Consider the following 26683-nt stretch of genomic DNA (forward strand, 5'->3'; position numbering starts at 1 on the left):
TTCAGTGAAAAAAGAATCTTCACGACGTGAGTGTAGTACAGATGGTTAGACTTTGTATAGTAAAATCAATCCACCAGAGTTTGAGAGTTTAAGTCTTAGACTTCTCATTAATGCCCGCATTTTTATGGATTTATTCTAAACTTTTTGACAATATTTATTTAGTTGGAGAAGATATTTTCGTCGACTACAAAGCTTTTGATTAACCATGTATATTCATAAAGATGAGTATATGTATACATGAGCACCTATATATGTTTAAAAAAACTCACAGCCGAGCCGAGCCGTAGTTTCTGCTGTTCCGTCTCGTGCCGCCTCCTCCTTCCTCCCTCCTTTCTTCTCTCTCTCCTCTCCCTCCGCTTCTCCGCCACCTCAAACACCAAAAAATTAGCAGCGACCCCAAAAAACCAGAGATTTTTTCGCACCAAAAAATTTGAGGAAAAAAATACGAGGGCGAAACCCTAGCGAGGGGCGAATTCCGCCGCGCATTGCCTCCCCCCGCGCGCGTCGCGTGCCGGAGCTGGGTCGTGGGGTCGCCGGCGGCCGCGGCGGCGCGGGCGAGGCGTCGTTGGTAGTGCTCCTCGGTCGCTGGTTGCGATTGAGCAGGCGGACGCGATCAGGAAGCGGGGTGCCGCAGCCTAGGCCGCCGGAGACGGCGGCAACGGGGACGAGGAAGAAATGGCGCTGTTCCGGAGGCTGTTCTACCGGAAGCCGCCGGATCGGCTCCTCGAGATCGCAGACCGCGTCTACGGTAACCCCGCCCGCCTCGTCCTCTTGAAATGTTGGGGCAATTCGCCAAGGATGCAAGGGGGCATGGAATTGCTCGCGATTTTTTTTATTATAGCTCTTTTAGCCTCATAAATTTAGCTGTTTTACGTAATAATTTGGTCTATACGGGAAGAAACTGCTAGTACAAGATTTTATTCTTTTCCCCCACATTTTATCACCAATGTCTACATTATGTACGTGCTGCATTAGTTACTTCTTTAAACACCATTCTAGTTTACTTAGGCCAATGCAAATGAATAATGTGCTGTTCTAACCTATGGAAAAGAACAAGTAGCTGTATAGCTAAGGCAAAACAGGCGCATGATCACTATCGTGCAGTTATAGTTTGAGAACTAGAACAAGACTGAAGCGGGGAGACAAAACTACGACATGAATGTGCCGCCCCTTTTTCCAATCACAACACTTAAATCTTGTGAGTCGTATAGGTTTTCAATATGTTACTGAACTGTGCGAACAGAGGCTCCAAAAATTATCATGTAGTGCTGATATTCCCATATCTGATTGTTTTCAACAAGTAGTGCCTGCGAGCCTTGCACCATGCTGCTAAAATCTTCGTGAATATGCTTACAGTTACAAGTCCAGTTTGACATGAAGAGAAAATGACTGGTCTGTTCAATGCTTGCAGTATTCGATTGTTGCTTCTCGACAGAAACCATGGATCAATTCAAATACAAGAATTACCTGGACAGCATTGTGTTGCAGCTCCGTGAGCAGTTTGCAGATTCTTCATTGATGGTATTAAACTTCAGAGATGAAGGAAAAAGTCTGGTTTCAGGCTTGTTCTCCCTGTACAGAATTACAGTCAAAGATTACCCCTGCCAATACTTAGGATGCCCATTGCTTCCTTTGGACATCGTCATCCACTTCCTCAGGCTGAGCGAGAGGTGGCTTATGTTTGAAGGGAAGCAAAATATTCTGCTAATGCACTGTGAGAAAGGCGGATGGCCAGTGTTGGCATTTATGCTTGCAGCTCTTCTTCTGTACCGGAAACAATACAATGGGGAACAAAGAACTCTGGACATGGTGTACAAGCAAGCACCGAAGGAGCTTCTTCAGATGTTAACAACATTAAATCCACAGCCTTCTCATGTTCGATATCTACAGTACATATGCAGAATGGACTACGAGTTAGGGTTGCCCACACAACCTATTCCTTTCACCCTGGATTGTGTAATTCTTAGAGGAGTACCAAATTTCGATGGGGTAGGTGGTTGTAGGCCAATAGTTCGAGTATATGGGCAGGATATTCTAACGCTTGATAGAGGTCGCAATGCTCTTGCAACACCATTCAAAGCCAAGAAACATGTTAGGCGTTACAGACAGGTACCATCAAGCTCAGCTTAGATCTTGATCATTCTGCTATTTGTGTTAGTTACTTGTTAACTACCGTTGCAGGCAGACAACATGCCGGTGAAGTTAAATGTGGGATCATGCGTCCAAGGTGATGTGGTCCTTGAATGCTTGCATGTGGATGATGGCCTAGAAAATGAAAGGCTAATGTTTAGGGTGATGTTCAATACTTTCTTTATCCAGTCTCACATTTTACAGTTGGACTTTGAGCACATTGATGTCTCTTGGGATGCTGATCACCGGTTCATAAAGAACTTCAAAGCAGAGGTAGGCCATGCTTTTTTCTTACATGTCTGGGGCAACTTATTATCAAATCGATTAATGTTAATTGCAAGTGCATGCCTGAACCAGGTACTCTTTTCAGAGTTTGATGCTGAATCTGATGCGTCTTCCGAAATTGCATCCGGTGATGATGATGATGATGACGACGACGACTGTGGTGATGAGATAGAAGTTGGCTCTGCTGATGAGTTCTTTGAAGCAGAAGAAATCTTCAGTAGTCTTGACTTACATGATGGACACAAGGATGCTGATTTTCGTTCCATAGCTTCTTCAGATCGTACTTCAAGCGTTGAAGCTAGGAAAATCTCACCATTTTCCAGTCTTGAGCTGAGCAGTGATGATATTGATGGATCACCAGAAAATAAAATCGATGACATGAATATGTCATTTGGAATACTAAATGATGAAAATGCATGCACATCTGTTGACACCAATATTATGCATGAAGATATAACGAGAGTAGTGTCAAGTTTGGAAAGTACAACAGATGGAGGCAGAGACAGCATCAATTCGAGTTCTGCTACCTACATAGATAAAGATGATGGCTGCACAGTTGAAAACAGCGATTCAAGGCAGGACAGGATAGTGGATCCCAAGCAAGACTTGAGTCATACTGATAACGTGCTGGTCAAAGAGGTGATTATATTGGAAACCAATAGTCCAAAGGACATTCAGATGATCAAAGAAGTAATCATATCTGAAGTCACCGCTCCAAAACAAGTGCTGGAGGGCGAGATTGAATTAGGCAATGCAGTCCACAATTCAGAAAGCATCATATTGACGGAGGCTGATAGTACTGAAGGACTTAACATTGACATTGCTCTCAAACAGGATGAGGGAGATAGTCCAAGAGAAGAATGCGTTACTTCTGTCAATGGCACCAAACAAGAAAACAACAGTAATACGGATCAACCTAGCATCAGTGACACAAACGTACTAGTGATTGAGCCCGCAGATCAGAATAACAGGATGGAGCCTCCACTAGTAGGGAGGCCACACCTGCAGAGCACAAGTGCTACCATGATTTTAAATTCTGGCGAGCAAAAGATTAAGCAGTCTGATGCTTCCAATAACAATGGAGCTGCAGAACAAACAGAGGGAACGGAAGCTTCTGTATCCAACTCGACAGGCCAACCTTCGAATATTTCTTCTGTGAATATGCTATCTGAAGGTTTTAGCCTGGAAGCAAATGGCACTCGAACTCATGCCAGTGCAAGTACAGTTACAGCTGACTCGTCTCGACTGGCGCTAAAGAAAAAAACTTTTCTTCCTTTGTCAACACAACGTATTTTTGCTCCATACTCTCCCAGGCGTAATGTGCTCCGTTCAGCATCGACAGATTTGTCCTTTCTATCTCCATTGCAAACAGAATCTAATCAGAACTCTGTTCCTTCTACAAGCGGGAGGGATGCTGTTACTACACCTTCAGTGTCTCCACCGCCCCCATCCTCTACATCTCTGAGATCATCCCTAGTAAATCCCCCTCTACGACCAATCAAAACTGTTTCATCTTTACCTTCATCTTCATCATTGGAAGCATATATAGAGATGTCAACTTCCTATTCTCCATTATCACATGTTAACCCTCATCCTCCCTTGATATCATTATCACCACCTCGACAACCTTACCCAGCAAAGACACATGAAAAAGATTTACATGCAGGTAGTCTATCTTTTCCTGCTTTGCCTGCTTCCAACAGGTATGCATCTCACCCTCCAGCGCCACCCCCACCTCCTCCTTCACGTACTCTTTGTACTAAAATTATTTCAAGCACCTCAATATCTCATCATGCACAAAGAAGAGAAAAAGGGTCTTGCTCCTCTAGTCCTCGTAGACAAACTATTCTCAACCTAGGTTTTTCCTCTCTAACTTTACCATCCAAAAGTAGTATAGTGATGACAGACTTTATCTTAGGAGCCTCTGATTTTATAGACATGGAAGTAACAAACAGAAGAAATATACCAACTGACATGTATGTTCCAACTACCAGTGAAGATACAAAGTATTTCTTTCACATGCCTCATTCTTTATCTCCCAAAACTTCTCAACATAGTACACCACAGCCTCCACCTCTGCTTCCTCTACTGCCACAACTACCATTGCCAATTACAGATAGTGAATCAGTACCACTTATAAGCTCAAAGTCTTCTTCAGATTGTTCATATAAAGAAGCAGCAACACCACCAGGAAAACAACCCCTCTCTCCACCTCCACTTGGAGCAAATGATCCTTCAAGTTCAAAATTTAAAGAGGAAGTACCTCATGAACAGCCTTTAGATCCTCCTTTGGAAGCATGCAAGGAATTCTCGTGGCATGAACTGATCATTGAAACCCCACCCTCCACAGTTCATATAAAAGAACATGGAGCCATTCCAACCCCACCACATCCACCCAGCTGGCATAGGGGAATTTCACCTGCTCATATACTTACACGTCAACCCCGTCACCCACCTTCAACACCACCTGCAGCCCCGCCTTTGCCACCACACTTGTCTTTACTCCCATCTCTAGAACCTTTGCCCTCACCTTCAGTTACACCCTCAACAGAATCCTTGTCATCTCCCCATTTACCTCAAACACCAGCCCTTCATATAAATGATATATCATCCCTGTCTGCCCCACCACCATCTCCACCGCCTCCTCCACCTCCGCCTAGAGAGCATGAAGTAATTTGCCCTTTGCCTCCAATTTCACCTAAAAGGCATGATGTACCCTCACCTCCACCACCACCTCCTTTTGGACAACATCAAGCACTTTTGCCTCCTTCCATTTCCCAGGATCATGTAATAGCTCCACCTCCACCTCTAACAAGGGATGCTAGAATTCCGCTGCCACCACCACCTCCACCTAGAGAGAGCGCTGGGAATTTCCCTCCTCATCCTATTGAAGGAAGCCCATCTCCAACTCTACTAGAATGTCAAGTTAGAGCTCCAATTCCGCCATCACCTCCTTTTTGTGAAGGAAAGGAAAGAATTCCACCTCCAATTTCTCTTGAAGGAAATAAAACAACTCCACAGCCTTCTCTTATTAGAGGACGAGAAGGAACTCCACTGCAAGATGGATTTCAAGGTGGAGCTCCACCTCCAACAGCACCTCTTGGAGTGCATGGAGGGGCTCCATCGCCGCCGCCACCACCTCCTGTAGCATGTCGAGTGGCTCCACCGCCGCCGCCGCCACTTCCCGGAGGATGCGAAGGGCCGCCTCCACCTCCTCTGCTACCTCCTGGTGCACATAGTGGAGCTCCACCGCCGCCACCACTTCCCGGGGGATACGAAGTGGCACCTCCACCTCCTCCGCTACCTCCTGGAGCCTATGGTGGGGCTGCACCGCCGCCGCCGCCACCTCCCGGAGGATATGGAGGGGCACCTCCACCTCCTCCACCTGGAGGAATCGGAGGAGTTCCACCTCCACCACCGCCTATTGGAGGGATAGGAGGTACTCCAACTCCTCCACCTCCCGCAGGATTTCGAGGTGGAGCTCCGTCTCCTCCTCCTCCTCCCGGAGGATATGGCGGGACTCCTCCACCACCTCCTCCTAGAGGGCATGGAGGAGTAGGTGGCCCCCCTCCCCCACCAGGTGCACCTGCTCCTCCAATGCCCCCCGGAATACCTGGTGGCCCCCCTCCACCTCCTGGAGTACCTGGTGGCCCCCCTCCACCTCCTGGTGGACGAGGTGGCCCCCCTCCACCTGGTGTAAGAGGTCTTCGTTCCTTGGGCGCAACCTCACTTACTGTAGCACGGAAGTCATCTCTAAAACCACTGCACTGGGTCAAAGTAACAAGAGCAATGCAAGGAAGTGTATGGGCAGAAATTCAAAAGCAAGATGCTGATAGGTACTCTCTGTTATTTCAACTGTTTGTTTGCCAGAAGATATAAATTCTCGTAACTTGCTCTGATGATCGAATGTCGCTATCAGCTCAATTCTCGCAAAATATATATTTAGTGCATCCTTATTCTGCTAACTGATAGCACCATCTATGCAGCGATTCTGAGTTCGATGTGAGTGAACTGGCATCTCTTTTCACTATTGCTCCAAAGGCAAAAGGTGGCGCAAAAACAGAAGGGGCTGGAAAATCTATTGGTTCCAAAACTGATAAGATTCACCTGGTAACTTGTTCCAGCAATTTCATCTAGCTCTGCTATGCTACTGGATTCTGTAGTGGCATCAAAGTTTATAGTGCATAGCATGTCAGCATCATGAAATTTCCTATATTTTTCCGCACTAAAAAAACTGTAATATCCTTTCAGAGAGCAGGCCCATACAATGTAGACAGAGTGCAGTACTCCATTCAATTTTATAGAATGTCAATTACTTTAGGTTTAAACAAGCATTATACTATGCTTGCTCTTTAACATACTCGCTCCGTCCCAAAAAGCTTGTCTTAGATTTGTCTAGATACGGATGTATCTAGATACGGGTAACATGATATATCACATGTAAGGTCATGCACAGAAGTAGTGTAAACTGTCTCCTCCAAGTTACCATGTGAGACTGAAGTCATGGTAATGTTGAGACCATGCAAGTTGCAACGGCCTTTTTCGTGAACTAAACTTAGTGTAGGGAAAGAACATAGATGGTATTTCACACTCGGTTTTGCATTTGTAGCATGTCTTAATTTTTAGCTACCTCAAAGTATGCTTTTCTGACTCTAAGCTGCTTGCATTGGACTTTTTTAGTTATATTTCCTTTCTGACAACAAAACTTATGTCCTTGTGGTGCAAATAAAAACCCTGAAAGTTTTGTTCATGTCCTTGGAAAATCCACAGATGGATATAAGACGGGCAAATAACACAGAGATCATGTTGACGAAAATCAAAATGCCACTCTCCGAAATGATGGTAAGTATCTCGCTACTAGCTGACGTCTCTTTGTTTCTAGAGAACATGCAAACAGCACATGCACATATTTTCACCGAGTAGGGAGCAGACATGCATACAAGGGAGCTTAGCGGCAAAGTCGGCAAGACAAACGCCATAAGCAACCCTGGTAGGTGGTAGCAAAGAGGGCACATACTGTCATTGGAAGGGCAAACCTGTTGATTGCTCAAGTTCCTTCTAGTTAGTGTAGAAGATCCAGCATAGTTTGTTTTCATCAGTTTTATTGAAGTGTTAGCATGAAGATTGGGTATTAACTCAAATAAATTATCAGTGATGTAGAATAGAGGAGGGGCGTACCAGCCAGTGGCTCAATGTAGTGTGTGTGATGCTGTGCAGCTCACCAGACATGTCTGGCTGCCCTCTTCTAGGTCAGCCCCAATGGGCCTGGGCCACTTGGGCCAGCAATACATGGCCACACATTCAACACTCCCCGTCAAGAGGGGTGATAGATATCTATCATTGCCATCTTGTCACAAGCTAAGCTGCATTCTCTGGTTCCCAGTCCTTTAGTCAAGCAATCTGCAATTTGTTGCCCTGAGCTCACATACCCTATCTTGATAATCTCAGCATCCAGCTTTTCTTTGATAAAGAATCTGTCAGTCTCCACATGTTTGGTCATATCATGTTGAATCGGGCTGTTTGCTATATTAATTGCCGGCTTGTTGTCACACCATACATTCATGCAACTGGTCTTCAGTATCTTCAGCTCTTCTAATAGATTCCTTATCCATAACAACTCACTCAGTCCCTGAGACATGGCTCTGTATTCAGCCTCTGCAGTTGATTTGGAAACAACAGGTCGTTTCTTGCTTCTCCAAGACACTAGATTTCCTCCTACAAAGACACAATAGCCTGAAGTTGATCTCGTGTCATCCAGGCAGCTAGCCCAATCAGCATCACAATAACCATCTACAACAAGGTGTCCATAACTCTTGAAAAACAGTCCTTTCCCAGGAGTACCTTTCAAGTATCTCAAGATTCTATGTACCGCCTCAAGATGTTCACTTCTAGGCTCATGCATGTATCTGCTCACAACACTTGCTGCAAATGCAATGCCTGGTCGTGTATGACACAAGTACAACAATCTCCCAACTAATCTTTGATATCTCTCCTTATTCACTGGCTCTCCTGACCGAGCTGTCAGTTTGTGGTTTTGACCTATTGGAGTTGATGCTGCCCAACATCCTAGCATTCCTACATCGCTTATAGGAGATCTAAAGTATACTTCCTCTGAGATAGTGCAATCCCCTTCGCAGACCCAACCACTTCTATGCCCAGGAAGTATTTGAGTCGGCCCAGATCTTTGACTTCAAAGGCCTTACCCAAACACTCTTTCAGTCTTGCTATTTCTTCTTTGTCATCCCCTGTGATAATAATATCATCCACATATATGGCAAGTATAGTGATTTTCCCTTGTTTATGTCTGTAGAACAGTGTATGACCACCGTTACACTGCCCATACCCCATACTACATACAACACGTCTGAACTTGTCAAACCATGCTCTCGGAGACTGTTTCAGACCATACAGAGATTTCCTTAACCTGCATGCCTTGCCAACAGTCTCAGACGTAGAGAACCTGGGATCTCCATGTAGACCTCCTTCAGGTCCCCATGCAAGAAAGCATTCTTCACATCAAGTTGATATAAGGACCGCTCGAAATTCACTGCACAAGAGATCTGGATCCTCAGTGATCATCTTTGCTACTGGAGCAAAGGTCTCATCATAGTCAATGCCGTAGGTCTGGCTGTACCCCCTCGCCACAAGCCTGCTTTGTACCTTTCAATCTTCCCTTCTGCATTCTGCTTCACAGTGTATACCCACTTGCAGCTGACTGCCTTCTTTCCTGTTGGAAGAGGTGTTAGTACCCATGTCTTGTTCTTACATGATGCCTCCAGCTCCTCTATCATAGCTGCTCGCCACTTTGGATCCACTTTTGCTGCCTTCCAATCAGTTGGAAGAGACACCAGCTGAAGAGAAGCAACAAATGCTTTGTGGCTCGAGATAATGCTTCATAGGAAACATAATTTCCAATATCATTGGCATCGAACCCATACTTTGGCGCTGGTATCCCTGATTTTTCTCGAGTACCTTTTCTCAAAGCAATTGGCAAGTCTTCTGTGTCAGATGAGCTTGCATTGCTACCTTGCTGCTCCCCCCTGCATCTGTGTTGGTGGCTCCCCCTGAACATGATGCTGTCGTCTTGAATAAACTTGAGGATTGCGCTCCTCATTCACCTTCTGCCACCTATGGGAATCATCACCTTGCTTCCGTGAATACACCTTTAGCTGCTCCTCTTGCTCTGCTGTCCACCTCGGTACACAACCGATCTGGGTGGGAGTACTGTCTGCCTGACTCGGCACCCCATCAGTCACAATCGGTCCTTCACTCTGTGGTGTTATCATTTTCTGGGGCTGCTGCTCGCTTCGCTGTACCGGAATATCACCCTCAATTGGTTGCTGCAGCACTGAATCGGCACCACCACCACTCTCCCCCTCTTGACCTGTCACAGTAGACTGGGTATGACTTTCAAAGTTTCAAGTAATCCATTAAGATCAGTTTTCTCACCATAAAATGGTTTGGATTCCCTAAAGGTGACATCCATGCTCACAAAGGCCCTCCGTTCAGATGGACTCCAACACTTGTACGCGATGTACGCGCCAACTGCGCCAGCCCATGGATGCTTTGCGGGGACTTCAACTTGATCTATCGAGATGAAGACAAAAACAACGGGAACATCAACAGACGCATGGTGGGACGCTTCCGCCGCGTTCTCAATGACCTCGCGCTTAAGGAGGTTTACCTCAACGGTAGGCGATACACTTGGTCGAATGAGCAGACCCCGCCCACGCTGGTTCACCTCGACCGTGTCCTCTGCACTGCGGACTGGGAGGAGCGGCACGGAGAGTGCCACCTTCGCTGCCTCGCCTCGGTTGTCTCCGATCATAGCCTGCTCCTGCTTGACTGCTCGCCATTGCCCCCGGCGCATCGGCGCTTTCATTTCGAGGAGTATTGGACGCGCATTGCGGGCTTCCAGGACGTGGTTGCGGCTGCTTGGAGTTCGGTGGACGACCCGAGCCCGTTTCGCCGCATCATGCGGCGCTTGCAGGCCACCGCGCGCATGCTCACGAGCTGGAGTGCTCGCGCCGTGGGCAACATCCGCGACCAGCTCGCGATCTCGCGTGAGCTGCTCCTGCGCCTTGACTCGGCCCAGGAGATCCGCCAGCTAACACCCCACGAGGACTGGCTCCGCCGACAGGTCAAGCTGTCATATCTTGGCCTGGCTTCGCTGGAGCGAACTTTGGCGCGACAGCACGCGCGCATCTCTTCTCTCAAAGATGGCGACGCCAACACATCCTTCTTCCATCGCCAGTGCACCTATCGCAAGCAGAAGAACATGATCCACTCCCTGATGGTTGACGGCACCGTGCTCACCGATCATGCTGACATGGCCGCGGCGGCCTTCGCGCACTTCGACTCCCTGCTCGGGACCGATCACCCTCGAGATTGCGCCCTTGACTTGCAGCACATCATCGAGTCGACTGTGCTCGACGACCTGGAAGCCCCATTCAGCGAAGACGAGATTTGGCAAGCAATAAAGCGCCTACCAGCGTGCAAGGCGCCCGACCCTGATGGCTTTACCACGGAGTTCCTCCGATCCTGCTGGCCCGTCGTCAAGCATGACTTCGTCTGCGCCTTCCAGCAGCTCCATGCGCTCCGGGGACGAGGATTCAGCTGCCTGAACCAAGCGCTGCTCACGCTGATCCCAAAGCGCGCTGACGCTGCCAGCCTGTTTGACTACAGGCCCATCAGCCTAATCCACCTCGTCACCAAGATCTTCACGAAGATGCTATCCCTCCGCCTAGCGCCCAAGCTGAATGATTTGATCAGTCCCATCCAGAACGCCTTCATCCTCGGGCGCAGTCTCCACGACAATTTCTTGATCGTGCGACAGTCGGCGCGCCTCCTCCACCAGCTGGGAGCCTCGCGCATCCTCAAGCTCGACCTCACCCGCGCCTTCGACTCTGTCTCGTGGCCCTTTCTCTTCGAGGCCCTGCGTCAATACGGATTCGGCGACCGCTTCCTCGGCTGGATCGCGATCCTGCTATCGTCGGCCAGCACCCGAGTCCTTAATGGCGCGCCTGGACTTGCGATCTGGCATCGATGTGGACTCCGCCAGGGCGACCCTGTGTCACCGCAGCTCTTTGTGCTTGCTGTCGACACGTTGGGGCGCTTGTTCCGCCGAGCTGCTGAGCTCAACGTTCTGCAACAGCTGCACCCCCGTCGCGCGATTCCCATCATCTCGCTTTATGCCGACGACGTCATCCTCTTCTGCCACCCCTCGCCTAGCGATACATTGGCGGTCAGAGAGATCCTGCAGCTCTTCGGCCGTGCGTCAGGCCTGCGTGTCAACTTCCAGAAGAGCACGGCCACGATAATCCGTTGCGCGGACGACGAGGTCGCCCCAGCCGTCGCGACCCTGGGATGCCCCCTCGTGGAGTTCCCCATCACAATCTGGGCATCCCCCTCACCTTGCGACGCCCGACGGCCGCCCAGCTGCAGCCCGTCGTCGACAAGACTGCCGGGAAGCTACCCACTTGGAAGGCGCACCTCATGAACAAGGCTGGTCGCCTCGCCTTTGTCAAGTCCGTCCTCAGTGCAATTCCCCTGCATCAGCTCCTTGTGCTCGCGCCTCCGAAGAAAGTCTTCAAACTCCTTGAGAAGATCCAGAGAGGATTTCTTTGGGCTGGCCGTGCCGATTCTCAAGGCGGCAATTGCCACGTGAATTGGCGCCGCGTCTGCCGCCCTACCAGTCTGGGCGGCCTTGGCATCCACGGCCTGGAGCGCACGGGCCTCGCCTTGCGCACTAGATGGCTCTGGTTGGCACGCACTGATGGAAACAGAGCATGGGCTGGCCTCGACCTCCAATTCTCAAGCGAGGAACGTGCATTCTTTTTCGCGTCCACCTCCATGCTCATTGGGGATGGTCGACGGGCATTGTTTTGGGAGGACCGCTGGATCAACGGGCGATCCATCTCTGAGATCGCTCCTCAGCTGTACGCCCTCATCCCCAAGCGCAGACGCAAAAGCAGAACAGTGGCAGACGGTCTTCAGGCGCACCAGTGGGCTTCAGACATACATGGCACTCTTGGCATCCAAGAGATTGGCCAATACTTGCTAACCTGGCGGGCCATCGCGCATACCACCCTCTCTGCTGAACCGGACCAACTCCAATGGAGGTGGAATGCTTCAGGCACATACACCGCACAGTCCGCGTACCTAGCCACCTTCCATGGCTCTGCATCCTGCCCGGCATGGCAGCTTACCTGGAAGAGCTGGGCACCTCCGCGAGTGAAGTTCTTCCACTGGCTCGCTAACTTGGGACGCTGCTGGACGGCCGATCGCCTCGCCCGCCGCGGATTGCCGCACCCTCCTCGCTGCCCGCTCTGTGATCAGATGCCGGAATCGATGAACCACCTGATCCTGGAATGCTCCTTCACCAAGCAGGTTTGGCACGACGTCCTGTCTTGGCTGCACCTACCTTGCAGCGCGCCTAATGGTGAGGGCTCCCTATCTATCTGGTGGCGCACAGCGCGGCAGGCCACACCCAAGCCGATGCACAAAGGGCTCACAACCGCAACGCTGCTGATCCCTTGGATGACATGGAAGCATCGCAACGATTGCGTCTTCAATGCCGCAACACCATCGACTAGCGTCTTGGTAGCAAGGATCAAGGAAGAAGCTGCGCTTTGGGCAACCGCAGGTGCTCAAGGCTTGCGTGTCATCCTCCCACAGATCTGGGACGTCCACTGATGTTTTTTTTGTGTTTTGCCTGTCTCAGAGCCTCCTAGGAGGATGTAATAAACTACTCCCTCTGTCCCAGAATATAAAAACGTTTTTTACACTATGCTAGTGTTAAAAACGTTCTTATATTTTGGGACGGAGGGAGTATCTCTCTTTTCAATATAATGAAACGCAAAAGTCTTTTGCGTTTTCTCGAAAAAAAAACTTGTAGCCGTGCTGCCCAGAAGGGTACCCAGTGAAGATACACTTGACAGCCTGTGGATCCAATTTGCCCACAGATGGCCTGTGATCCCTGACAAAGCAGACACAACTGAACAGCTTGGGAGGAACCACACAATCATTCTTTCCCAAAAGTAACTCAGAAGGTGACTTCATACCCAATACTCTCGATGATGTGCGATTGATCAGGTGTGTCGCAACCATCACTGCTTCACTCCACAAGAATTTTGGCACATACATTGTAAACATCAGTGATCGAGCAACCTCCAGAATATGTCGATTCTTCCTTTCTACCACTCCATTCTGAGGAGTGTCCGGACATGAGGTTTGATGCAAAATCCCTTGCTCTGATAAGTAAGTCCCAAACACTTTGTTCACATACTCGGTGCTATTATCACTTCTTATCACATGCACCTGAACATTGAAGTGATTTTTCACATAGGCATTGAAAGTCTTGAAGCATTGGAAAGTTTCATCCTTGTGACGCATTTAGATCCATGTCATACGTGAGTGGCAATCAATAAAGGTCACAAAATACTTTGCACCACTAACTGACACCACCGGACTTGTCCACACATCCGAGTGAACAAGCATGAATGGGGATATACTTCTAAGTCCCTTACTCACATAAGACGTCTCGTGTGTTTTGCAAACTCACACGCATCACATTGCAGCTTGTTATTATCTAGTCCATGCATTACATCAGGAAACAGCTGGAACATTTTATCAAAGGATACATGCCCCATTCTGTAGTGATGTTTCATGGCCCCAGACTCTCTTCCACAATTGCCGCAAACACTGGGCTGCCCACCACCTCGGTCCCCAGCAGCCGGTCCTGACCCACAGCGCAGACCCGCACCTCCCCTGCAGCCGCACCTCCCGTGCAGCAACAGCACCAGCAACCACCCGAGCAGCCTCTCTTCCTCTTCAGCCGCCCGAGGACGAGGAAGAGCTCGAGCAGGGGTTCTGCCTCGGGTCCAAGAAGCAGCCACCCGCGCAGCCCCGCCTGTCCGCTCTCCGCGTCGCGCGCGCAGCACGCCGCCACCGCCGCCGCCGATTTGAGCCCCCGCCGCAGCCTCCTCGCCGGACCCCACCGCCGGCCAGCTACTAGACGATCGTGGCGTCTGATACCAGGTAGAACAGAGGAGGGTGTACGAGCCAGTGGCTCAATGCAGTGTGTGTGATGCCGTGCAGCTCACCAGACATGTCTGGCTGCACTCTTCTAGGTCAGCCCCAATGGGCCTGGGCCACTTGGACCAGCAATACATGGCCACACATTCAACAAGTGAGTTATAGGGAAATTTAGTTTTGCCACCGGGTTCTTTCACCCGAAAATTTGCTTGGAAGTTCTTTGCATATTTGTTTTTCAGAATCACATTCTTTTGGTGAACTTGAGAACTCAGTTCATGGCCTAAAGCTTTTAAAATCCCATCTCCCTGTTTTTTACGTGAACTTTACACCAATTTAATTCTGGTTTTTTAGCGAGTTGAGTCAATAGTCAAATAAGTTTAAAGTGTGCTGTTAATTCAGGAAATCTTCCTGCAAAAATAATAATCAGGAAATCATTCTCTTTTTTAAATTAAGTCACGTGACTGCATATATTTTTTACATAGTAATTGTACTTTCTCTACCGATATGTCTTTACTTTCTCTGCTCATAATAGAGTGCTGCTCTGGCCTTGGACGATTCAGTTTTAGACGCTGATCAGGTTGAAAATCTCATAAAGTTTTGCCCAACAAAAGAGGAAATGGAGCTTCTAAAGGTTGTTTCCAAACTAACACTTCCTTGAATTTTCCCTTGTCTCTAGTATAATCATGAACAATTTTTTTCTACCTATTTTGTAAATTTGGCTGGCAGAACTTTACAGGAGACAAGGAAACTCTTGGAAAGTGTGAACAGGTAAATCTATATCTTTTGGCTTACACGCATTACTCTAATGCAAATATCATGTTTCATCTAAGTTTACCTGCTTATCACATAATTTATAGCTTCCTTCTCTTATATATTTCTCTGGTCATATTTTATCTGAATTGAAGTTTTAAATGACATTTTACATTTGTACCTCAGTTTACCTTACTATTTATCTTTTTCCTATATATGCAGTTCTTTCTAGAATTGATGAAGGTGCCGAGGATTGAATCTAAGTTTAGGATATTTGCTTTCAAGATTCAGTTTCAGACACAGGTCATACACTGTTAAGTTTTAGAGATTAAGGTCATTTGTGTTGTTCATGGCTTTCTCACTCTCCACTTATTTATTTCCTGCTTAGATTAGGGATGTTAGAAAGAATTTGCTGACCGTGGCATCGGCTTGTGAGGAGGTAAACATTCTAACAACTAAGGTTTCTCACGTTCAGTATTCATGTTTAGCACGCGAGAACTCATTTCTGATATGCCAATCAGCTCAGAGGCTCTGAGAAGCTGAAGGTGATCATGAAGAACATTCTGTTAATTGGGAACACATTAAATGAAGGGACACCAAGAGGTAGTGTCTTCGCTGATTTCTAACTATCCTATTAGACTATTAGTTGGGAAGAATGCTCCAACTATCTATTGTACGGTACTATTTTGGGGAGTAGATTGAAACTGTATCAATACCAGTTTATTGCATCTTCAGGGTTTTTTGTTTACCAAACAATTTTATCCTCTGCCTCGTACCTTTTTAATTTCAATTTCAATTTCTTTTTTGCTATTCCCTTGCAGGCCAGGCTGTTGGTTTCCGCTTGGATAGTATCCTAAAACTTGTAGAGACCCGTGCAACCAGCAGTAGAACAACACTAATGCACTTTCTTTGCAAGGTATGGAAATAATTGGCCGACATTGATTGATTAAAAAATGAGGAAAATAATATTATATAGTTAGCTGATTCATGGCAATCCACGTAGAACCCCAATCCAGATCATGCAAACTAGTTTGTGGTTTGGCAATGATCTGCTTTGTGTCAGTTGAGAATGGGGGATGGCAAACACCATTGACAATAACCTGATGGCAAGGTGCAGTAGAGGATGGATGCTCGAGAGTCGATAGGCAAAGTGAGAACAAGGAGGGGTGCTTGATTGGCAGGGGCAGGCCCACCTCAATTCGAAATGAATACACAATTTCTTTTGTGTAAACATACATGTGTATTGGCATATAAACTGATAAATAGCCTAAATCGACTCAACAGCCTAAATAGGCTTTATCTCTTGCCTCCCATGCCCCACCTGCCATCCCATGAAGTCCCGTGGTGCTCTCAGCGCTTCCTGATCTCACCTGGCCATCTGATGACTGGTAATTCACAGCGCTCTGGCTCGAGAGGCAAATCCGAACATTCCATGGGTTAGCCTGGTATAGTGATATTATGATGACAACAGCACCCCCATCCTTCCACTCGTGTGGGTTCTTTTGGTGGCGTGATGCCTTCAGCCTCATGACAAGTACAAAAGAATCGCCAAATATTAATAGAGGCGACAAAAAAAATCCTTTTTAATTGATCCTTGAATTGAGCGGCCTCTCTGTTAGGACAACAGCATCACCTCCTCCTTCCACTGATGCGGGTTCTTTTTGGTGGTGTTGATGTCTTCGGCCTTTGCAGGGGCGGAGCTAGCATGTGGTCAATGGTGTCAAATGACACCAATGATTTTTCGCTAGCCTACTTTAGAGGTAACAAAATACTCTTTACAAATACGCAATGCTACCACTATACTTACAAATATGACACCAGCAATAATTTTTTCTGGGCAAAGGCCGGAGCTCAAGGGCTCAGGGTCGTTTTGCCATCATCCTGGGATGTCCACTGAGCCCCTGACGGCTGTGTAAAACTGCCTCCTAGGAGGATGTAAATTCCCTCTTTCCAATTCAATGAAACGCAAAAGCCATTTGCGTTTTCTCGAAAATAATTTTTTCTGGCTTCGCCCCTGGGCCTTTGTGACAAGTAAAAAAGAATTGCCAGATGTCATTAATAGAGGCGGCAAACATCTCCTTTGTATATGATCCTTGAATCGAGCGGCCTCCCTGTGAGCTTTATGCCAGACTTCACTCTTTCACCATAAATGACCAGCTTAGCTTTTTGGATGATCAGCCTAGCTGTCAATATCCTTCACATGTTTCACCTTCTGCTTTCTAGTCAAGCCTACAATGAGCTGCTTTACCTTCATCAACATCTTAACAGAATGTCAGAATCTACCTTCATGATCTCAGTAATGATGTCTGGAGCTGCATCTGGGGTCAAAAAATTGTCCAAGGTAAAAACTAAATAAGTCTCCAAGGATCACCAAACCCATGTCATCTTAAATGGCTCTGGGCCTGCAACTGCAAGTGCAATCCTAAAGTCAAGGCCTTCTCCTGGCTCCTACTCCAAGACCGACTTAACACCGGAGACATGTTAATCGGAAGGAACTAGATTTGACAGTTCCACCTGCGTGCTTTGTGGACACGATACTCTAGAAACTCACAATGTGTTATTGTAAACGTAGACGCGGACCTTAGAATCACAATGTGTTATAAATTTGAAGAAACCAATCGCCAATATTTTTCTTGGTTCATGGCTTCATGCTGCATATTGTGCATTCATACAGTATGCTTCAAAACTTAATGACTGGTTTAAGTGTTCTTCAGTCCCTTGCAGGAAAGTCACCAGAACTACTGGATTTTCATGAGGATTTAGTTAGCTTGGAAGCTGCTTCGAAGGTATTGTGCATGCTGACTAATATGGATGACTTACATTGATAATATTTACTAAATATTCTGGAGTTATTTAAACAGTTGCAATTGAAAGCATTGGCGGAGGAACAGCAGGCAGTTGTAAAAGGGCTAGAGAAAGTTGAACAGGAACTAACTGCTTCAGAAAGTGATGGGCCAGTTTCTGATGTTTTTCGGAAGGTACATTTCCCATCCTTCTGAGACCATTTGCTTTTAATGAAGTGTTTTGGTAGCTATTTTGTATTTTTCAATGTTTTCTTGTATGGTGCTCTATATATTTGTTGCTTCAATGCAATGTAGACTTTAAAGGAGTTCCTTGATGATTCTGGTGCTGATGTACGTGCCCTATCAGCACTCTACGCTGATGTAGTAAGCCTTTCGTGCCCCTCCCTGCTTTCATTACTAATAGTGTACACTTCAAATTTGCCCACTTTTGACGTACAAGTGCTGACAGGGTAGAAGTGCAGATGCACTTTCCCTTTATTTTGGAGAAGACCCTGCAAAATACCCTTTTGAGCAAGGTAATTTCCATGCCAAATTATCAATTGAATCAGTCTATGTGAGATGGTTCTGAATGAATGTATATTTTATATTTCCTCCTTTTCCAATTATGCTTGTGAAGTTTTAGTGAAGATAGTGTGTTGTGACCATTGATGCACTAAGATGATAGAGTGAGAAACTAGAGACTATGGATGTGTTTGGTCTGATTTAAAATGGTATAGGCAGACTGCACCTGCCCTTCACCAAGACAACACTACATTTTCAGTTTTTCTTCTGCAATAAGTTAATTGACGCTTCATCTGGAAGTGTGGAGCCAGGGCTCAGAAAACTTCTTGAGGTTCATTGGTTGATGTTATAACAAGCTAAAGGCGAGATTTTGAACCTCGGCTGGATTAATGAGGATTCTCTCCGAAGTACTCCTAGCTAGACTTCTTTGTGGTGATTTTGGCTTATTGCTACCTGTCCCCAGTTTTATCAATACTGGTTGAGTGGTTGCCTGGTTGGGATCACCATTTACCTGATCGTCTGATCTGCTTGACTAGCTTGCTTATTTGCCTCTAGAATACTCCTATAGTTTGCTCCTTATCAGATCTGCTGTAGTTAATTTCCCTCTTCAGTTTTCTCTCTTTGAGCCAGTAAATATCAAATGGCAAACATACATGTCTATGAACTACAACAGTTCCTTTTATGCGATTTATGACCTGCTTTATCATTTAATCCATGTTAAATGTCTTTCTTTCACTTTGAAATTAAAAAATGGCATCAATGTCCTGAACTCCTCCTTGCATGTCCTCATCTATCTCCAAAATAAAGCAAGCATTTGCTAGTAATTCGATATCCCTCTTATCTCTTACTCATACTGAATCTTGAAAACTACGCAGTTGCTTCCACCCTTCTGACCTTTGTGGGGTTATTTCGGAAGGCGCACGAGGAGAATCTCAAGCAGATCGAGGCTCAGAGGAAGAAAGCGCTGAAAGAAGCGGAAAAGGAAGCAAGCCAGGACAGAACTCCTGTAAAATTGAAAGATGGAAATGTAGGATCACCAAGGTCGCCCTTCAAATGATATCTGTCCCGAAACTTGGATACGGTCATCAGTTTTTCCTCAGCAGACGACCTCTGCCAGCCATGCAGATCTTCAGGAGGCTCGACTGTCGCCAGATGCATGACTTCCTTGGGGACATCTCATGCCTACAAGACAAGGTAACATACAATTATGCATATGCTCTGTTTCATCCTAACTCGTGAAATGTTCTTCTCGGTATAACCCTAACCTAGAATCACTTATTTGGTTTCGTACAGATACTTCCAGTTGGACATCCACGTTTGATAGCCCATGACACTGTACAAAGCTAACCCAGCACCTAACGTAGGTCCATGTGTACAGATTTCTTATTAGATTTTCCCCCATTTGTTTTACACTAGCAGTAGCAGCAGGAGTAGGCCAGTGGTTGTAAACTAGGAAAATGAAAAGAATGTAAGCAATGATTTGTAATCTAGAAGAAATAGAAAAGGATTAGTGTTGTTACCACAGGAAATTTTCCAACCAACAGATTAGGCGGTTTTGAAACGATAGACAGGTTGACACACATCACTATAGCTCAACCAGGTGATTCTACAATATGTATACTGATCTTTGTGTAACCGCTTTGCACAGTCATGCTTTCGATTTGTTGCCAAATCATGCATCGAGGTGCTTGTGCATGAACCCTGTCTTGAAAGAGCAAAATATGCGGTTTGTTCTCCTGATCAACTGAAGTGATAGCTTCAGTGTTTTTGTCTGATGATGTACAAAACGGGAAATGGTCCTCTGTTGCTAATTCACACTGCACTCTCTTCTCTTCTGCTCCCTCCTCTGTCCCCTAATCACCCATTTCATCTGTGGTGTATGGAACTGCATTTTATGTTGTAATTGTTCTTTTTTTGTGGTCCTTGTAACTGCATTTTCCGTTGAAGTTACAGCATTGCTGGCAAAAAAGTTCTGCCTTGAGACTGGCAGTAATGCTGCACTTTCAATGCTCCGTATGCTGAAACATAGAAATTTAAACCTGACAGATGTGATCACCAGGGCAGAGCTTGAGATATTCTTCTGTACTATAGTGTCTTCAACAACGGTCCATGTGAAACAATTTTCAACCAAAAAAGTACAGAATGTTGAACCAACCCATATCATTCTTCGTTTCTTTCCTCTTTTTTTTTGCACGGTGCAAAATCCACTGGTTATTTATTTCAGTTTGACGGAGTATTTTTTTTTCTGCTGTACAATAGAACCATCTTTTACATTTCATTTCCATGCCAACATAAAAAAAAGGAAACAAACGAACAAAACTATTCAGGAAAAAAGGGAAATAATGTAGAGCTATCCCAGTTTACTTTTTTTTTTTTTGAAATGGCTATCCCAGTTTACTACTGTATAGTGCATGTTTCTCTGGACCGTCTGATGAGACCCTCCCAAGAGTTTCTCAGAATCACAAAGCTACGCGGCTATTGTCTGACTATGCCTGGAGGTCGCCCTTCTCCTCGGGCTCCAGCTCTCTCAGCTCATCGGTCTCGCTCCTCCTGCAGCTCCGGTAGAACATGCAGCTGACGATGATCTCCAGCACCACGCAGAGCGCGTGGATGTATGCGATCGAGAAGGCCTCGCCGGCGACGCCCGGCGCCAGCCTCCCGGCCTTCCGGCGCTGCGACACCACCCGCAGCTGGAACAGCGCCTCCGCCGCCGCCATGCCCAGGTTGGTGGGCAGCGCCAGCGCCAGCGCGGTGGGCACGCGGCCCCTGATGAGGACGCACGCGCGCAGCACCGCGGCGTGCCCCGCGCAGCGCTCCTCCATGGCGGCCACCACGACCGCGAGGTTGCAGACGACGGTGGCGACGCCGACGACCACGGAGTAGGCGATGGCGCCCGCGGCGGAGAGCGCGAGCGTGGACGCGCGGGAGGTGAAGCCCAGCAGGTCGGCCGCGCCGAAGGCCAGGAAGAGCAGCGAGAAGGCGGCGGCGTTGGCGGAGAGCATGGCGAAGGAGCCGACGAGGTGCGTGGCCACGAGCGCCGGGTACGCGCGCGCCACGGCGCCGCAGGGCGGGAGCGACATGCGCCCCCGCCGCCGCCGGTCGTGCGCCGGGTCCGCGCGGAGCACGCCGGCGACGCAGGCCTTGGCGAGCAGCAGGACGGTGAGCGCCACCGGCAGCGTGGCCGCGTAGGTGAACACGGTCTGCGACAGCTTGCCGTTGAGCAGCGCGAAGAAGGGCGACGGCGGGAACCCCGCGGCGTGGAACATCCCCCGGAGCCGCGACGACACGCCGCGGAGCACCGCCCCCGACGAGGAAGACGACGACGACGCGGCGGCCTGGGACGCGAGCACGGCCGCGGAGAAGGGCAGCGCGAGCATGGCCGCCACGGGGCTGAAGCAGTGGTAGCCGTTGAAGAAGGCCGCCACGGCCGCCCTCATCACCCTCCCAGCCTTCCACGACGACGCGCCGCCATACCCACCAGTCAGCAGCCCTCCCCTCCTCACCATGACGACGTGCGGACGGGGCGATAGAGAGGTCGGGCACAGGCAGCAATGAGTAATGCGGTGCTGTGTTGTGTAGCTCGAGTGGCGGAGTTTTTATGGTTGGTTGCGATGGTTGGCGGGAGGTCAAGAGAGGAGGAAGGAGGAGGAGTGTGTGTGAGTTGATCCGGGCCAACCACCGGCGGAAGGAACTGACACCGTAACTGCAAGAGGAAGAAATCAGAAATGGACAGGAGGACCGGAGAAGAAGCAAGCAATCCACTCCTATGCCCAATTTAATATATATAGTACTGTGTGCGAGTACCAATTAGGCTAGAAATTAATCATCGCCATTTTTATCAGACGATGAGGCTGGCTGTATATCCACCGCGTGTTTCTTTCCTTTTCTTTCCGTTCCTTGCCTGTTATATGTGCGTACAAAAGAGGCGCATTGTGTTTGCCAAATGAGAAAAAGAAAAGAAGAGGGGCGCATTGTAGGCGACGTGCGTGCGTGCGTCGGGTGCAAGCTAGATACTAGCTAGGTTGGCGATGGATGCATACAGATCGAGCTAGCGGTGCGGGTGACGACGAAGGGGTTTCTTGCATCACATCCCACTCAATGGAGGGATATGTGTGCAGCTTTCGGACGGACGTGGAGGGGGCCTGGCGGTGGAACCGTGGCAGCGATGGTTCGACGTTGCATATGCCGTGCGTTTCAAGTGCCTGCCTGTCCACAAGGGCGCTCAGCATCATGTGTGATGTGTCTGTGTTTTTTTTTTACTTTACATTATTATTATTACTGTCTCGGTCAAGTTATTTTAGCCCCTCGATTCCATATGTTTACTTTATACCTAAATGATAAAGTGTCACAAGTATGGCACATAGTAACACCGCCCTGGCGTTTTTTTTAACTAAAGCCCTGTTCGGCAACCTTTCAAGAAAGGGAGAGCGCGCGCAGCGTGGTTCTAATCGTAATTGCACGTAGCTCCGCTCCGAACCGGCGTTGCGGAGCGGAGCGGAGAGATACTGAACGCTCCCTAAAATTGCCATCCGAAAAAAAAACAAAGCCCTAAAAAACTAAAACTTGTCATACAAATAGAAAGTTGACATGCTTCACAACTAAAGTTGCTATCCTTGACTAATTAAAGTACCATAAAAAAACGTTAAGGTGGAATTGCTTCGTGCCACACATGTGACATTTATCATTTGCCAAAATGATAAGTGCGACTTATCAGGGTCCCTTTACCCAAATGATTTAACCTTTTTTCGGCGAAGGAGCTGAAACTTTGTATTAAACAAACTAGCATTATAATTAAATTCATGAACAGAAAAGAAAATACAATCCAGTCCGACGGCATACACACCATCGGGCCGGAAAAAAAGCCGAATGAACCATTATTGCAACTCCCATCCGGTAACTGAGGCCCGACATGCACATCTCGAGCGACGAGGCTGGCGGAGGATGAGGAGGCCGACAATCTATCGACGGACCGGAGCAGGGATGGCAACATAGGAAGAGCCCTAACCGCCTTTGGCTTGCATCTGTTTGCATGCATGCCCTAGAAACGCTTTTCGCCCGCGACTCGTGTCACCAAGTCATATTCTCTCTCTTTTTTGTTAGTCAAGTGAAAATCAACTCAATTGAAGTGCTTACAAATATTCTAGCTAGATTTAAAATAGCAATTGAAAAATTAAGTACTCACTAGCCAACCGCCCAAATTTCAGCTCATTTGCACAAATGTATTAGGAAAAGAATATCACGTTTTTATTTGCTACTTCAATTTGTTTACCGAAGTTTGAAACTATTCAGAAAGTCCAAAATTTTTACGAAAAATAAACCACAACTCAGTATGTCGGTTGTTTAAATTTCAGCTCATTCGCAGTGACAACTTGGAAGAAAATCTATTTTGAGTTGGTATCTCAATATTTGAGACAAATTCCGGACCATTCAATTTTTTTTAAGAAAATAGGAAAAATCAAACATAATTTATTGAGCTGGTTGTTCAAATTTCCGCTCGCGCACATTTTAGGAGAAAATCGCTTTTGAAGTCACTACCTCAAATTCTGATGTGGACAAAGAGGAGGATGAAGATAATGTACAAGCTGAAAGAGGCTGGAAATTTAAATAATATTAAGAGTTGAGGAAGGAGGTAAACCTCATCATGGGCAGCCCAACCCGATGACCCGGTCGGAGAGGTGTCTTAGACGGTTTCACGCAAAAGGGCTAATCTAGACTTATTCTCTTCAGGGTAAAATTTATATGGGTGTAAAGGAGCGAAATTCAGGAAAGTTCCCAACTGCTCCCGAGCACAAATGAGCCCGTGATGAACAGTAAATCTAGAAGAAAAAAAATCAAAAAATTATGATTCTTTTAGCAAACTTTGACAAATGTTTTGAGTGCCTGCAAAGTTCCACCATGGAAGACATTCGTGAAAGTGGCGGCAAAAGAAATCAACACTCCAAAATGTTTTTGAAAATGGCATTTTGGAGCATCGATCTTATTTTTTTTCCACGACTTACACTAATGTGATTTCAAAAATGAAAATTTGTAAGCACTCAAAACATTTGTCAATGTTTTCCCTAAAAAATAAGATTTTTTTATTTTTTAATGCTTTTACTATTTTTGAAAGATAATGTTTTTACTATTCATCTAGGCTCATTTGAGCTCGAGCTAAGAATACTCGTGTCCTAAAATTCATGAATTCACTTGTAGCATGCACTACATGAAGCAATATTTCCCCTTTTCCACAATATATTAGAATTTTGGATGCATAGAAACGATGGACATGCTGTGCGCGGAAAAAGAATAGGGGACACACACAACAACAAAAAAATGTCCGCTGGGGTCAAAGTGGGACGACGGAGTCCAACTGTCACTCTCGCTGTTGGGTGAAATTAGGTCAGACACCGAATTCCACCACCGGCCCATGCACTCAATTGGCGGTTACCACGGTTGATCATTTTGATACTATAATATAATCAGTTGGCCTAGTGCTGGTGCTGGTTCTCCAGCTTTATTTACCCAACATTAGACTATTATTATTAGTTTATCTGGATGGAGGTTAGTTATGTTGCTTGCTTGCATGTGCTTCACTTGGAATGGAAGCTACCTCAGACTCTTCAGAGTCATACGCAACTATAGCCATCTATTATTTTTTATTTTCATTTGAGGAACGAGCACTTGCATGTAGTTGACAAATGATAAGGCAACATGCCTGTGTAAATTAAAATTAAGGGTTGAGGCAGCATGCATATGATATCCCTAACATGCTATCTATTTCAAAATATGTTTTGTTTAATGTGATTCCTTCCATTATCCGACCCCCACTTGAATATCGGATACCTTTTCTTAATCTGGCATCTTTGAATATTTTTTTCATGGGGTTTCAGTTATTTGGAATTTTTTCCTATATGGTTGTTCCATTTGAAGATTAGGACATCTGTGATTTTTAGCCATCTGTTATTTTATTTTGGTTCCTACTGCTGAACCATGACATATCTATATTTATTACCGACTGATTCTCCTATCATCTCTAGCCTTATATAGGTTAACTTCTAAAGATATTGTAGGGTTAGTTGACTTGTCACGCAAGACATTACTTGTATATATTATAATAGACTCTGATGAATACAATTAAGTTGCATCCTATAGTCTTCTACATGGTACTATAAGTTTTCTTCCGATCTCCGTCGCTTCCGCTCTAGGCCGCCGCCGCCTACTCCTCTTCTGCCGCCGCCGCTTCCTCCCAAGCTGCCGCCGCTGCACCTAAACCCTAATCCTCCCACGCCACCGCCGCTGCTTCCTCTCTAAGCCGTCGTCGCTGCACCCATCTAAAACTCTAACCCTTCTAGGCCGCCGCCGCCACCTCTCTCCTCAGCCGCCGCGGCCACCCTCCAAACCTACCCTCCCGCTGCCGCTCTTGTCCAAGCCACCGCCGCACCTTCAACATGGTTGGTTCCGCTTTCTCCCTCGCCAGCTCCACCACCGTTCTCGCCTTCACCTCCGATCGCCTCAACGAACTTCACATCAAAGACCATGTCCCCGATGTTCTCAAGCTCGACTCCCCATCCTACAATGCATGGCGCACCTACTTCGCGCTACTTTTCCGCTCCTGCCACCTCATCGATCATGTTGATGGGAGCATCGACATCCGCGACATGAAAGGTGACGACGAGTGGCTGGCCGTCGACGCATGCATCGTCAAGTGGATGTTCCTCACGATCTTGCGAGGATTCTTCGACATCGTGAACTGCCGTGACCCATCCGCGCACGTCATCTGGACGCGGCTTTGCGACCTCTTCATCGACAATCAGCTCCAATGCCGCATGTTCCTCCAAGGGGAGTTTTTCACCATGCAGCAAAACGATCTCACAATCGACGAGTACTGCACGAAGCTGAAAGTACTCTCCGATGAGCTTCGCGACGTCGGCATGGTGGTCGATGACTCCGTCCTCCTCACCAACCTCGTCCGCGGCCTCCACCCCGACCTTGGCCACTCCATCGCGAACCTCACCCTCACCACGCCCTCCTTCACGAAGGCCATCACTTACCTGCGGATGGAAGAGAAACGCCTCTGTCACGCGGCCCGGTAGGTGCCTCATGCCGCGCTCCACGTCGGCACCAACGGGGGCCTCACCGCCCCCAGTCGCCTCCTCGCGTGCCGACTCCACCGCCGCTAGCCGCCCCCGACCACGGCC

At 47.3% G+C, this 26683-nt stretch overlaps 2 protein-coding genes across 10 annotated transcripts; one reads left to right on the forward strand and one right to left on the reverse strand.

Moving 5' to 3' along the window:
• The first annotated feature begins 309 nt into the window (after window positions 1–309).
• LOC119299671 (formin-like protein 12) lies at window positions 310–20157 on the forward strand. 9 transcript variants are annotated; one of them, XM_037576832.1, is made up of 18 exons: window positions 316–748; window positions 1412–2109; window positions 2182–2403; window positions 2488–6251; window positions 6402–6525; window positions 7186–7257; window positions 14984–15082; window positions 15178–15219; window positions 15424–15504; window positions 15590–15640; window positions 15723–15804; window positions 16023–16117; window positions 17916–17987; window positions 18063–18179; window positions 18300–18368; window positions 18454–18520; window positions 19382–19700; window positions 19800–20157. In XM_037576832.1, the coding sequence occupies exons 1-17, from the start codon at window positions 676–678 to the stop codon at window positions 19561–19563; spliced, it is 5910 nt and encodes a 1969-aa protein (XP_037432729.1). In that variant the 5' UTR covers window positions 316–675; the 3' UTR covers window positions 19564–19700; window positions 19800–20157. The 9 variants fall into 9 exon arrangements, with proteins under 9 accessions (XP_037432737.1, XP_037432732.1, XP_037432734.1 ...); XM_037576833.1 differs by lacking the exon at window positions 19800–20157 and having other exon boundaries at window positions 313–748; window positions 18445–18520; window positions 19382–19400; XM_037576834.1 differs by lacking the exons at window positions 18300–18368; window positions 18454–18520; window positions 19382–19700; window positions 19800–20157 and having other exon boundaries at window positions 312–748; window positions 17926–17987.
• Window positions 20158–20676: 519 nt separating this feature from the next.
• LOC119299675 lies at window positions 20677–22211 on the reverse strand. Its single transcript, XM_037576842.1, has one exon. It carries the CDS (start codon window positions 22010–22012, stop codon window positions 20993–20995), a length of 1020 nt encoding a protein of 339 aa, XP_037432739.1. The 5' UTR covers window positions 22013–22211; the 3' UTR covers window positions 20677–20992.
• Window positions 22212–26683: the final 4472 nt, after the last annotated feature.

This window comes from Triticum dicoccoides, chromosome 5A (assembly GCF_002162155.2).
Source record: "Triticum dicoccoides isolate Atlit2015 ecotype Zavitan chromosome 5A, WEW_v2.0, whole genome shotgun sequence".
NCBI classification, from domain to species: Eukaryota; Viridiplantae; Streptophyta; class Magnoliopsida; order Poales; family Poaceae; genus Triticum; species Triticum dicoccoides.